We start from the raw sequence: 15,049 nt of genomic DNA, 5'->3' as shown, positions 1-15,049 counted from the left end.
CAAAGAAAAAAAGGGCACAATAAGCTGTCAAATGTGTGTGTTCTGGGCTTTGGCCAACCACTGAAGCAAAGTTGTAAATTTATGGGTTTTTAGTTTTCCACCACAAGGTTAGCATTATTGTTCTGGTCCGTTTTAATGGTTTATTATGTTTATTAATTCATAATGCAGCAGCAGGCTACAAATAACAACAAGAATCGCCAACACGATAACGTACTTTGTGGTGTGGAATATGTGACCCTAACATGCCAACAGTCAACAGTCACATTTTGGACATTAAACATGACGTCTGAGGTCTACCTACATAGGCAGGAGCACCCTAGCCCTAGCTAAATAAAAATTGTAGTGGGTGACTGCACTTAGAAAAAAATTATCCCATTTCTAGAAAACTAGTTCCAAGAGGTGTAAAATGCTTTCGTCTCTGTCTTTTGATTTAAAAGCCTAATTTTTGTAAAATAGCATAATTTAGTATTCAAAACACTCTTTTTAGAGCAATATTTTTGTATAAAATAAAAATATTTTTAATTAACAAAATACCTTAAGTTATAAGGAAAGGCAATAGATATAGACTTATACATAGTTTATTAATATATTTTTATACTCTGTACATGAAATGTACAAGAGTATATTAGGTTTGCGGGAGGTAAAAAATGTAACATTATGTATTTTTTTGATTAGACCTAATATATAGTACTTCTGTACATGAAATGTATGTATAAAAAACATATTTTGTTGGTAAAACAAAAAAAATATATATTTCAGTTTTGGGATCCTATAATTCCGTAACACCAAGTGCCTTCCACTCAGAATATTTAAACTTTACCAAATAACTTTCTTCTAGTTTCTTCTTATCCGTTCAATCTGGTTAGATTCATTGCAGCTATCTAAACATAGCAGTACACGATTTTATGGGATGCTCATAAACTGCGATTCTTTAAACTTTGTTTTGAGTGCATAATCTGTGTGTGTATGTGTGTGTGTGTATTTGGGTGTGGATGTGTGTGTTGCTACCAACTTTATGTCCTAACCAAGCTAATAAAACATTGTCCAGGCACATGTGTTGGGTGGGTTCTGTGGCTTTGAGTTGCTGCTGTTGCCACTATTTCGTGGTCTACTGGAAGCGGTTTACGTTTTAGTTGCGTGTGATTTCATGCGCAGGTGCGCGCATAGTCCGAGCCCCAAAAAGTATGCAACAGCCTGTGAGAAACCGCATGTGCTCGAAAATTAAATTTTGGTGTCGCTGTTGATTTTGTTGGCCAATAAAAAACACACACACACACACTAGACAACACGCAAGAGCAGAGCTGCGACGTGCAGATAAAAGTGTAATTAAAAATCGCTATTGTTGGCACACAAAACGAAAGAAATCCTGCTTGGATTTTTATGCGTGATGCGTGACTGTTTAACTGGCAATGCCTTATAGGCACGTGTATATCCCTCGCCCCCACACACACGCACACAACCACATACACATGCATGTTTGAATGTGTGTTTCGTGTTTAATGGCGCTCTGTCCCCTCGCTTTTGCCTTTCTACTGAGCATAAATATAAAACAGCCGCCGAAAAGCCGCCCGGCCACAGAGCCTCCTCGATCCCCATTCCATTCGCTTCCTTTTGCTCGCCCATCAGATTTTATTGTCGATTTAATTGGAATTTTAGCTGCTACTCCTTTGTTCTTAGGCCCCAGTGTGCAATTGACTTTCAACATCTGGTATTAGCATAATAATACCAATGTTTCCCTTTAAGTGTAGTTTAATTAAGCCGCCTGCCTCCAACATAAAGTGTTGCCTAATTTAATTTGAATTGTTTCGAAAATATATATATATATATATAGTATATATATATAAATAGAGAGAGAGAGAGTGAGAGAGAGAAGAAGCTGGATCAAGGACGCTAAAGGATGCGCACCGTTTATTGGCTGTTTGCGGGCAGCAAGCCTATAATAGATTCTAGAACTAGGCAACAGAGACAACTAAGTGGGTATGCAAGTATCCAAAAAGTAAGACAAATTGTATGTTACATAAAAATTAAATTGTACGAAATACAAAAATTATAGAAGATGTGTTGAGAAACGAGAGGCGTCTTGAAGAAAGCCGGGTACGATAAATTTTATATACATATCTGAACATATACGTGTATAATTTACAAGGTTCATGATGCTCGTATATACAAGTATAAAGGCAATCGTGTAGTTCATATCCTATTTCGAAAATGATAGTTAATAAAGAGTGCGTTCAGCAGTTTTTCCATAATTGCCGCTTAAGACTAAAAAAAGGGTAGCTATAATTAATTGCATCCAAGGTATTGTTGGGGTTCTCAAAATTGGAAAGTGTCTGTCTGATTTTTAAAATGCATGAGTGTTTATTTCGAAAACACTTTAATTGAAATCGATTTTCAAATGTTCTGACACTTAAAAATATTTTACACATACTTGTATGTACTTGTATAATACTTATATTTATTTTAAAGTACCATAGTTCCGTACATTTGTTCTTAATTAGATTTAAGTGCAATATAAAATATGCGTTTAATAAATTTGCTAAAGAACTTTAGAGGAATTGCAATACAATTTATTGTCCAATCCTGTTCACACATGCACATATACGTGTATGTACAGGGTGCGCCATCTTTTATGTCGGTATGCAAACATTGAATATCCTTGAAAATAAACAACCGATTTTCAGAATTTCTCGAACTGAGTTTTTCAACACTGGTCTACTCAAGTCAATCGGTTCCCTAATGACAAAGTTATTCAATATCTACATACCGACATAAAAGATGGCGCACCCTGTATTTATTTTAGGGCTCAGCTTTGTTTGTTCAATTTATGGCGCGGCTCAGTTTTACGAGCCTTCAAGGCTTTTTGGCATTGTCTAAGCATTTCAAATCCGAACATTATTTTTAGACCATGGCAATGTTCTTTAAGCATACTACATTAAATTCCTCTACTCACACATTGAAGCCTAGTGTGCCTCAATTTTTGTTAATATCCGTTCACACATTTCTACTCAAATCTGCACAAAATAAAAAAAAGGAAGCCATATGTGTTGCTAAAACTATTTACATTCAATCACATTTATTTGAAAATTTCAAATTGATTCCAACAAAATAACCACTTAAACCCAAATTGTTGAAAAAAAAATGCTAATACTACATACTACATACATGAATATAAATTTGAAAACTAATAACAATTTTTTGTGTGCTCTTTTTTCTTTGTCTCTTTTCATCAACTAACTTTTGTGCTGTTTTTATGCCACACACACACACACAAACACACTCGTACATACGTCTATACATACATGTGTCTAACACGCTTCCTATTTTTGCGATCATCACCACTAACTACAACAACAACAACAACCATTTCATGTACAAACTTGCCACTCAACTCTAACTAACTAAAAACTTGCAATAAATAATAACGAACATCTGTTCGTCTGTTTGTCTGTCTCTGCTGTCTGTCTGCCACTTTATTTTGTTATGTTCCACACACACATAAACATACTAACACACACACATACACGAACACACAAACCAAACCACAACAACAACAATGATAACAGGCTCTTGCGCGCTGAATTGTATTCGCTGAGACGCAAGGGTGCGCATAAAGTCGGTGTTGGAGCGCCGCTTGATGCTGCCACACAAGCACAACAACAACAACAACAAGTACAACTTCAGTCGCAACAACAACAACAACAACAGAATACCATGCAGCAACAACAACAACTCGAACAAATCGAACAGCTCGAACACAACAATCACAATCTACACGACTCGAGTCGCCACTGCGCCCGTTGCAACACCGAACTGGGCCGCATCACAAATCGTGGGGCGCCCTGTCGCGTTTGCAAGTTGCGCGTTTGCAAAGCCTGTCGCGAATTCACCAAACGCACCACGGATTGGGTGTGTGTGGTGTGCCACAAGCAAATGTAAGTCCAACTCCTGCTCTCTTCCAACTACCACACTCACCTCACATTCTGCCACAACAAGCCACTCTGTAACACGTGCACTGCCAACTAGAACATACTCTCACACACACACAAACACACAATCATTCACTCACTCACACACACACACACTAACACACCATAGCCAGATAAAAAAATGTTGTAAATTGGATGCAACTTTGTATAATTTTGTGATTCAAATTTTTGGTTTTGCATCTCGCGCGACTTTGTTGTGTTTTGTGCGCGACTTTGTAGCGTTTTTAACCGCACATGTGGGCATCTGCAAATTGCACAACATTGCTCGCTATTCTAAAGGTTAAAACTGTGCGCCGACCAAAAAATATATGCAAGGTTTTTATAAATAATTTGTGTGACAAATTTCCTGTTTCTAGCATCTATTTGCAGTTTTTTTAATACCTTAAAAGTTACTCCAAAAAAATATACAAATCTCTTGCATGAAGTGTTTAAATTTGTTTTCATCTCAATTATGATGTCACGTTTTTAATACTTTATTTTTTTATTCATACATTGCTTTGTTAACACAATTCAATTAGATGTTCCTAACAACTTATGGACAAATGTTTGTGAGGAAAGTGCGATGTTTTTTCGTCCTCGCACGATCATGCACGCACACACACGTGCAGCTCCAATTTAAGTTGCAATTTTGTTGTTGTTTTATTTGTTGTTTTATGCAAATATTTTCCAAAAATTGCCAGCTGTTGCTTTACATGCTTTTTTGTTGTTTGTCGCTTCAGAGTTGTTGTTGTTGTTGCTCGTTATTGCCCGCAGTATTCCACTCTTGTTGCATATATTATTGCAAGCTCTTGCGTTTCAGTTTCCATTTCATGCTTCTTATCCTTTTTTTTTATCACCCACAAAGTGCAGCCCTGCTCTAGTAGTTGTTTGCAATCTCATACCCACATATTTTCGTTATAGTGTTCGTTTATGCCCCCAGAACCAACACATGCAACAACAAGCCATTGAAAATTCAATTTGCACGTGAAACCCAAACGAAGCTCTATGCATGAAGTATTGCAGTTTCTGATAATTCCTCTTTTCAATGCGATTGTAGAAACATATTTGCGGGGGTTGGAGCGTTCAGAACGCTTTGAGGACGACTTGATTAAAATTGTGCCTACGCTTACATTGGAATGCCGGAAACTGTTGAAATTTCGAGAGAATTCCGTAGAAGCTTTGTGCATTCTAAGGATGATAAATTAACATGATTATAGGCATTTTTGTGTGGGTGTTTGCGAAATGCATTCGTAACAAAAATGTGCAGCTATGGCAGTTGTACTAACAAGCAAACATTTTCCGTTAGTCAGCTTAATCCTTTTTTTTCATAGCCTATCCTTTAGAAGGTGAACAATAGCCGGCACTCTCTTAATTGTCGTCTTTGAAAGTAAATAGTTAAATTAAAGAAAAAGGGTACATTTCAAAAAGCCTACACATTTTAAAATAAATGTCATCTAACTATTATCAGTATTTAGAAGAATATTCAAATTTCATAAGTACTTTTACCTCCACTTTAAAAACTGTTTAATTAAATAAAAATAAAGATATATAGTATTTATGGGTAAAAATTTGAGATTCCACATTCCATGATTGTTTTCCCTCGAACTTGAAACTTGACTAACAAGGACTGTATTTTTTCAAATGTATTACAAAGTTCGTACAATTTTAAATAAATAAACTTTAGAAAATTCTTACTTATGTTTTTACATTTTGTTTCTATTTGTGTTAAATATTCTTTTGTAACTTTTTTACTGTTTTCGTGGCGAAAAAAATGCTAATACTTTTAAAACATTTTCAAATTTGTAATGAAAATAAATTAAATATTCGTAAAACGAATAATTAATCATGATAGCTATTTATTTTTACTTTTACTTTTACTTTTTTAGAGCTTTAACTTTTTGTCAGTTAAGGAGAAATTTAAATTCGCTTACAGTAAAATGTTGTCTGCAGATTGTTCTTAATTTTAAATTAGTTGAAAAATGCAAACTTTTTAATTTTATTAATGTACTGCTCCATCAAAGTCCGTCTGTGTTGTTTTTCTGGCCAACAGCAAAATATACTGTAAAGAAATGTAAAATATAATGTACAAGTATTTTTAGTTTGACTTGCCATCAGGCAAACCAAGATTAAACAAACTTTATTATAAACATTAGCTGATGAATGAAATAATCATAAATATTACGATATGGAAATAAATTAAAGAAGCAGATTGCATGAAACTTACAATCCCTTATTCTACTTACTGTGCAAAATTAAGTAAAAGGTATATCTATAATTACGTTTATATAAATGTTAAGCATACGCCCCGTGCACAAGCCACAGCCAACTTTTGTTAACACTGTAGCAGTGACACTTAAAAAGGTGCTGATGCTGCTGATGTTGCTGCTGACGTCTGCCTACGCAGCAAACATCTCAGTCAAAGTTCGGCGTTAATTGCCAAGCCCAGGAATAAAGCATAGGCATACGAGTAAAGCAAGGCCAGACAGAAACTTGACTAATTAAAATGTGGCGATGATGAGCGCGGCTGGCACAAATGCAAATTGAGATAACGATTACGATTAAGAGCTGACACTTGGTGGGCTATACATAGAATTTGCGAGGCGTTATTTTAAACAGTTTATGCTGAGGTGTACCGCCCACAAGAGCCGCGCCTCAAGCTGCGGCATTCAACTGTGATTGAGGCTGTTGTAGCCAGACGTGCGTTTTACCAAATTTGGCCAGGCCCGTGGTGTGGCAGAAGTCGCTCGGCAGTGGCCGTCGAGCTACCAAGGCCTAACACCAACTACCAACAATTTGCTGCAAATAAATCGATTTGTGGCCACGGCTGCCGCTGCGGCTGCGGCTGTGGCTGCTGTCGTGTCTGATTGGAATTTTTCATAAACAGACTGGCTGGCTCTGCCTGTTGGCTTCGACAGTTTTTCTGAATGCCAACGACACACAAACGCACACACTCACACACACGCATACACATATTTAAAGAGATAGACGTGTTGACGCCTTCGCCAGCTGCCTCGCCCCCAACCAAACAACCAAGCAACCAACCACCCGTCTTTCTTATTCAATCTTCAGTTTATTGTGTTGGTGTTGATGTTGGTGTGTATGTTTGTTGTGTTGCGTTTAATTTCATTTTTTTATTATTGTTGTTGTTGTTGTTGTTGGTACTCTTAGCTTCCAAGTCAGTCAGTTTGCTGTCAGCAACTGCCGCAGACGCACACAAAATACAGGCGATAGGAAAAACTTTATCCGATATATTCATTACCTAGCACCTACTACTTGTATATGTATAAATATATATACTATATATGTATCAATATCTATTTACCTACCACATGGATAATGTTCGGTGAAGTCTTTTGGTTTCTCAAATGGAATTGGTGTTGTTGTTGTTGCAGGGAGATACAAGCCGCCAGCGGTGAGTGGTTGAAGGACGCCTACACTTTGGGCTCCTGTGGCGCTGTTGATCATCTAAGCACCAGCGACGTGTTGAGAAAGAGTATACGACGCTCCTGGACCATATCAAGTGAGTGGCTCAAAAAATAATAAAATATTACTTCTACTGTTTAAAATCTTTAGAGGTTGGTGTTTTTTTTTCTATTTGAATTTAATTGAAATTTAATTTGGAAAATAGATAGAAGAACTCTTTGATTAACAGAATAAACGAAACCCAATAGGAAAGTATATTTAACGAATTGTATTATTCAATTCAAAAAATTGGCAAAATAAGGATTAGATATGAAATAGATATCTGTTTGTTATTTTGAATTAAATGAGCTTTAATTGAATTGAATTGAAATTTAATCTGGAAGATAGATAGAAGAACTCTTTGATTAACAGAATTAATGAAAGCCAATAGGAAAGTATATTTAACGAATTGTACTATTCAATACAAATATTTGGCAATTTAAGGACTTACATCTAAAGTAGATATCTGTTAGTTATGTTGAATTAAATGAGCTTTAATTGAATTGAATTGAAATTTAATCTGGAAGATAGATAGAAGAACTCTTTGATTAACAGAATAAACGAAACCCAATAGGAAAGTATATTTAACGAATTGTACTATTCAATACAAATATTTGGCAATTTAAGGACTTACATCTAAAATAGATATCTGTTTGTTATTTTGAATTAATTGAGCTTTAATTGAATTGAATTGAAATTTAATCTGAAAGATAGATAGAATAACTCTTTCATTAACAGAATAAACGAAACCCAATAGGAAAGTATATTTAACGAATTGTACTATTCAATAAAAATATTTGGCAATTTAAGGACTTACATCTAAAATAGATATCTGTTTGTTATTTTGAATTAAATGAGCTTTAATTGAATTGAATTAAAATTTAATTTGGGAAATAGATAGAAGAACTCTTTGATTAACAGACTAAACGAAAGCCAATAGGAAAGTATATTTAACAAATTGTACTATTCAATAAAAATATTTGGCAATTTAAGGACTTACATCTAAAATAGATCTGTTTGTGATTTTGAGTTAATTGTGCTTTAATATTAAAGAAATTTGGTGGCACTTTACTTCTAAATCGATTAAATGCAGCTTTGAAACTCTGCAGTTATAGCCTTAACTATAAACACCAGCTTATACTAATTATAATTCTGTTCTGATTTAGATCCCGAGGACGATCCGAACAATCCGAACGCACAACAACCCGTTGCCGACAATCTCTATCCACAGCAGCAACACCTTATCGAAGCCCAATCGGCCGGCAGCTATCCCTCGCTGACGCATCATCAGCCTCAGACGCGACATCAGCACCACATCAACTACAATACCGGTAGTGCCATCGGCATCAGTGGGATTGGCACCAGTGTACCCGCCCCCGCGCCCAGCAAGTGGCAAATAGGCAGACGCGTGCTGCGTCAATCAACGCTGCCCAGCACGCTGAATAACGATCCGAATCTTAGTGGCAGTGGCGCCAATTTGGCCAACTATAATTCAGTTAATTTGACAGCACCCACATCCCCGCATCAGCTCCAAAAGAGTCCGCTCTATCCGAGTGCTTACAACAGCGACGACGTCATCCACATGAATACAAGTGATTGCGACAACTACGTGCAGCAGCAGCAGCAACAACAACCCGTGACCGTACAGGAGCCAAGTGGCATAGTGACGCCCACGCACCATCGTTTGCAGGTGAGAACTAAAAGATTTCAATTTATTGGCATCTAGAAATGTACACAAGTAAAGCTTAGAGTGTCTTCGTTTTAAAGGAGCTCATCAGAGTTCAATATTCTTTCAAAGTCAACTTTTAAGCAGCTTTCATGTTTTCTTGCATCTCAAATGCTCACTAGTCTCTTCCTTTTCCCTGCAGGCTTTGCAAGCGGTGTCCTTAATTATTATTAGTTGTGAGCCTTCGAAATGGGAATACAAAGCTATGTCGGCTCTGATTCAATTCTGTCTCATTAACAATCCTAAGAGTTTCTATGTGTTCTTTGCCTCTTTTGTGGAGCTCTTCCTTAAACACAAATTCCGCTTAGCTTCTAAGCTGTGCCATCGCTACTTTAATGCATTGTGTTGCGCTCAGATGCCGTCGTTTAGCAATTTTGTTTATAAAAATCAAACTTAAAGCAGTCAATAAACTCTGGCTGCTTGATCTATCCGTTTTTAAGGACGATGACGGGCTCAAAACTTTCCATAACACCATGCCCCTGCCCCGACGTTTGAACCCAGCCAACCCTTTCTGCATTTCCGACACTCTTCGACGCCTTACTTATTGCTCTTAAAGCTCACGAATTGCTCTTTATATAGTCACAAAACAGTAGACTATTTCACTTATCGTGCTTCATCATATTTGCAGGTGCGTCGCCAGTCTACGCTGCCTGCTAATCCATGCCAGCCCACACCCTCCATCTACATGTCCACCTCGCCGAATCGCGTGTACAGTCGCTCGCCGGAGCGCTCGCCGGGTGATCAGCAACGTTATCCACCCTTCATGCGCCAGACCTCGTTTCCCTGCACGGACTCACCAGCCAACTATGGCAGTCCACAGCAGCAGCCACAGCCACTGTCACATCATCGCACCAAACTATTGCCCAGCACCGCCAACCTGCCCTCAAATCAGTCAGCAGTAGTGCAGCAATCGAATCCGGCAGCCCCGCCACTCAACTACGACTCACAGGCCTCGAGCATGGCCAGCGACGAAATGGATTATGGTCAACAGCCTATGCCGAAGCCACGCATGATGCGTCAAGCCACGCTGCCCAATCCCGATCAGCATGTCAAGCTGTTGCCCACATCTCCACCCAAGCGGCAGACATCACCACAATTTCGGCGCTCGCCCGAGTTCATGCGCCAGCAGACACTGCCCAATCCGGAAGCTTTCACGGGCAACACCCTGACCGTGCATCCGCCACCAGGCCCCAATGTACCACCCGCCAAATTCATGCCTATCTCACCGCGCAGCAAGCAGAACTTTCTCTTCCCCAGCGTCCAGAATCCGCGTCAATTCCTATCTCAGCAAAATGTGCCGACTGTGGGCACAGAACTCGGCAGCGGTGGCAGTGTGGCCAGCGGCGCAGGCGAACAATATTCCAGCAGCCAGAGCGTAAATATTCACTCTCGTGATCCACACTCCAAGATGATCAAAGTGCGCAGTCACAGTAATGAGGAGTACTCCAATACCAAGGCACATGTGCATGCAGAGAGTCGACGTTTGTTACCCGAAATACCCACGGGCCAGCGCTCGATGAGTCGCTCGCCCAGTCGACTGGTGCGTCAGGATTGCCTCAAGGATGATCACGGCTCGCGCACCTTCGGCGAGGCGAAGCAGCAGTTCCATCAGTTCCCCGACGTCACCGAGGAGCTGGAGAATCGGCCCGAGTATGCAGATTACTTTGGTGATAGCAGCACCAGTTTCCTGGAAGCCGAAGAAGTCCAGTACGAGAAGAACTACAATGCTGGCTTTAGCAGTGAGCCGCGCATCATCTACAACGATGGCTCAGACGAAGGTAGCTATCAGCCGAATCAACGCCCCATGGTCTACAGTGCCGAGACTGTGTTGACTGCTGAGGGCAGCTATGGCGGAGCTGGTGGTGGCGTGGGTGGCTATTATCCAGATATGGGCACACCACATGGCATGCACGGCGGCGCGGCTCTGCCACGGACTCCCCAAATGCACAATCGTTTGCGCAGACGACAATCAAGAGAGTTACAAATGCAACAGGAAGAGCTCGCCCAATTGAGTGGCCTAGCCGGTACCCACGATATGGGAAACTCCACTCTAGCAGCTCCCAGCGCTCAGGATAGCAATACTGAGCAGCAAGAGCGTCGCAAGCCGGAACAAAAAATGCGCTCCGTATCCGAGGATTCGGGCGCCAAAACCGCGCCCAAGCCAGTCACAAGACGCTCCTTCTCACATCCCGAGAAGGATACACAGGTGAGTGAGGTGAAAAGAGTGTAACTAATTAAAAGCGTCCATTAATGATAAAGAAATTCTGACAGCGAAAGCAGTAATCGCTTTGAAAAGCTACCATTCGTTTGATACGATTTTAATCATATGAGAATTTTCTTACCAATAAACGTTTGTTCTAGTATTTAGATTTAATTAATGACATTTTAAATTCACAACTAACTCTTAAATAATAAAAGTTGGGACAAATGATCGATTAATGGATAATAGCTTGGCAACAAAAGTAAAGTATAGCTTTGAATACAACTTCATTAAAGTTTTCAGACTATCGATAAGATATATAGATTTTAAACAATCCTACTTAGGCTGTATTGATTGGTGAGTTTTTACATACTATATTATTACAAATATTTTAAATAAAAATTGTTTTGAATGTCGCAGTAAATTATGGAAAGATAAGGAAATAATCAATTGAAAAAATAAGAAAAAGGTAAAGAGAGATTGGAGTAAATATTTCCTTTTAATTTTTTAAAATATCAAAAAATTTGGCAACTGTACTGCAGAGAAATAAACTTTTAATACATCTTTTCCGCAGTTTAAATAATTATGCTTAGGATGTTCGAGTATTTGAATATTATTACAAATATTTTAAATCAAAATTATGTTGAATATCGCAGACAATAATGGAAAGGGGAATAATCACTTAATTGCGAGTTATAAATTTTTAAAGATTCAACAATTGTGCTGCAGAGAAATAAGATTTTAATACCTATTCTAATTTTCAAACTATGGATAAAGACCAACATCATTCGCTCTCCACGCTTTAAGCAATTTTTATCCAAGATCAGTCAAGGATTTCAAACATTTATTAAAAATGTATAACTTATCGCAAATAATCGAAAACTGTGGAAATATCCCACAATTTTATAATCGCATAGCAGCACTACTACAAGTAGAAGTGCTGTTTAGAAACCCTTGAAGCTTATTAATGTTGCTACCCTAATTAGATGCTTGTTATAATATAAAAAATACCCATATAATGGTACATTTTAAATTAAAACTCTGAAAAACCAATCCAGATCAAAAGTTCTGGAGCTGCAAACCTTTCTCTAAATCAAATATATAACGTTGAACATAATCGAACATGTTATTTTCCAGCCACCAAAGAAAATGGAACCCTCTAAAATTCCCAGCCCCCGTCCCCTGGCTGACATTCTAGACAAGACACGTGCTGGGGCCTCCAAAATTCCACAGCCCCGTCGGCGTAACAGTCGCGCCGGCATTGGAGATGACGAAGGTAAGTTCGTAGTGCATTTGCGTAGCTGCTTTTTTGCACCGGCACGCCAAGCCATCCACTAAAGTGGACGGCAGTAGAAACCTGTAGTTATCCGATACATAAACGGCTTTTGCACCCTTTGCCATCTCTTCCCCCGCCAACAACAAACAAACACAAACGTTGTTGAACCCACAGGTAGCACACACCAACATCACTACTCCTTCCATCAACTCCTTATGCATAGAAATTCAGAATCAAACATGCGAATGAACAAAACGCCACTTCCTGTCGCATCCACAGCCGCTAAGGATGACGAAGCCCACAAGTCCCAAGAGACGGCTACGGCTGCGAATGATGTCAAGGATGCGGACAAAGACACAAGCGGCGCAGCGGTAAGTCTTCTCCGTGTACAACTAAATAATCCTGAAGTCTTGTAACATACTCTCCTTTTATGTCCTCCCATCTAGACGGGCGCCCACACCAGTACGCTCGGGGAACAGGAGCTGCAGAATGCAGTGGAAGCGGCAGCCGTTGTCTTCAAGAAGGTTGTCCTGCAGCGGCGCAAGGAAAAGGAAAAGGCTGCCGAAGAGGGTAAGTGCTAATGATTTAGCATTTCTGTGTCATTTTACATTAAGTACCTGTATATACAGTGAAGGCTTCCATGGCGGACATATCATAGAATATATTGAGAGAAATATTTCAATGCAATTATATCTCTCTGTTGTTTTTTTGTGGTTTTATTTGTCGAATTTTTATCTGATAGAAAATATAAATGTATAAATCAATATACGCCAACAAATTCAAGTAACACAATCATATTTAAATCCAAAGCATAAAAGGCTAAGTTGAATTGGCTCTACACAAGAGAATTTCTATCAATCTTGTTTAAATTAAGCTTTGCCAGGCATGGTAGGGATTTCATTTAAATTTTTACGAGTTGTCGTTTAAGTTCAAGTGTTTTTTTTTTATCAAAATGTAAGCTCGCGATTTCAAAATGTAGACCCCGTTCTATGCACTGTTGAAATGTGCGCCAAATGGAAGTTTTCACTTTATATTTAAGGTGTGGGTGCAATTGTGTTCTTCTTTTTTTGTGTGTATGTGTCGTTTCTAATTAGCTGGTATGGTCTAGGTAATGGTAATGGCGATGGTATCTCCAACTAACAAACTCGTTCACTCTGTGTTGGGTTTCGCTTTTTGTCTAATTTTGCACAATTAATTAAGCTGCTTCCACCTGGTCGCCAATGTCGTCGCTGTCCTCGCCTATTGTCGCTTTGTAAACGCTCAAGTTTCTCCAGTCTCTCCCCGTCGCACTCTCTTTATCTGCCTTGGTCGGCACTTATTAACTTTGTCATTATCAGCGGCTTACAACGCCATCAGCAGCGCCAACAACAACAAGCACTGCAAAGAAAAAGCAGTCAACGACTTCATGTTCCTTGTCATCTAAAGGCAAGGATAAATAATTTGTTTGGCCACTCAATTTAAATCATTTAGCCAGTCACTTAACTTAAAGAGAAGCACACAGATTTATAATTGAAACGAATTGAAACAAAAGTATTTGAAGTACGTATTAAAAATAATAATGCTAATACTAATAAGAAACTATTTGGGAAGGAATCACATAAATAAAATACTTACACACCTCAATGAATCGAATTGACAAATTAAATTGGAGTTATTCGATCATTTTGATGTCGTATTAAACAGTAAGCTTAAGTCTGGCTTCCTTATATTTACACTTAAAAACCAGACCTTAATTATCTGCATATTTTTATTTAACAAATATAATTCAAAGTTATAATTGCTAACACTTCTGGACTCTCTAAAGTTTATATTTTTCACATCACAGTTCAAGAGTTTTCTAAACTTATTTTGAAACAATTTTTCACGCGGCCTAGAAGTATGCTACACTTTTTGTTCACCTATCCAGCGCTTAAGGGATTTGTACAGCAGACAGAGCACTTTATTACATCTTTCTTGTCACAGCCATTTTGTTTTTGCCTGCCTGAGCGGTGCTAATAGTTGCTTAGGGACTTCCGCCATGGCTTTGGCTAACTGTCGGACAGCTTTACATGCTCTATACATACGTCCATACTTGTAAGAGGCGTGTAAGTAGGAGTACGGTCTGGCACTTCAAACGAATTTTCCACGCAAAATTAAGCACAATACAAATATAAGCCGCAGGCAAAAGGAACTGAATTTTCTCGCCCACCTTCCGGCCACTTCAAACTGTTTGCTCTAATATCTGTGTGTGCGTCTGTGCCTGTGTTTGCTTTGACATTTTTGCGCAAAATGGCAGGCAATTCATAAATCGGCCCACGCAGCCGCCATGCGTCAACAAAACAAAACAAAAAAAAAACATTTCTGCTAAACTTTATGCGAATATTGCGTGGTCGTCATCACAGCGACCGAATGCCCCCATTTTGTTTGGCTTCAGCCGGCTA

At 38.8% G+C, this 15,049-nt stretch overlaps 1 protein-coding gene across 1 annotated transcript in view; it reads left to right on the top strand.

Annotated features, from left to right (window-relative positions):
• Positions 1-7,294: 7,294 nt before the first annotated feature.
• The window catches only part of LOC115620281 (pneumococcal serine-rich repeat protein), a 32,562-nt gene continuing 24,807 nt past the window's right edge, over positions 7,295-15,049 (top strand). The window contains exons 1-7 of the mRNA XM_030513455.1: positions 7,295-7,308; positions 7,358-7,485; positions 8,594-9,117; positions 9,782-11,359; positions 12,491-12,629; positions 12,804-13,000; positions 13,076-13,199. Of these exons, the coding sequence (XP_030369315.1) occupies positions 7,295-7,308; positions 7,358-7,485; positions 8,594-9,117; positions 9,782-11,359; positions 12,491-12,629; positions 12,804-13,000; positions 13,076-13,199 (2,704 nt within the window). The remainder of the gene's footprint in view (positions 7,309-7,357; positions 7,486-8,593; positions 9,118-9,781; positions 11,360-12,490; positions 12,630-12,803; positions 13,001-13,075; positions 13,200-15,049) is intronic.

This window comes from Scaptodrosophila lebanonensis, unplaced genomic scaffold (genome assembly GCF_003285725.1).
Source record: "Scaptodrosophila lebanonensis strain 11010-0011.00,11010-0021.00 unplaced genomic scaffold, SlebRS2 tig00000024-arrow-pilon, whole genome shotgun sequence".
Classification (NCBI taxonomy): domain Eukaryota; kingdom Metazoa; phylum Arthropoda; class Insecta; order Diptera; family Drosophilidae; genus Scaptodrosophila; species Scaptodrosophila lebanonensis.
The sequence above is the reverse complement of the archived record's forward strand: the minus strand, read 5'-3'. Positions and strand labels throughout refer to the sequence as shown.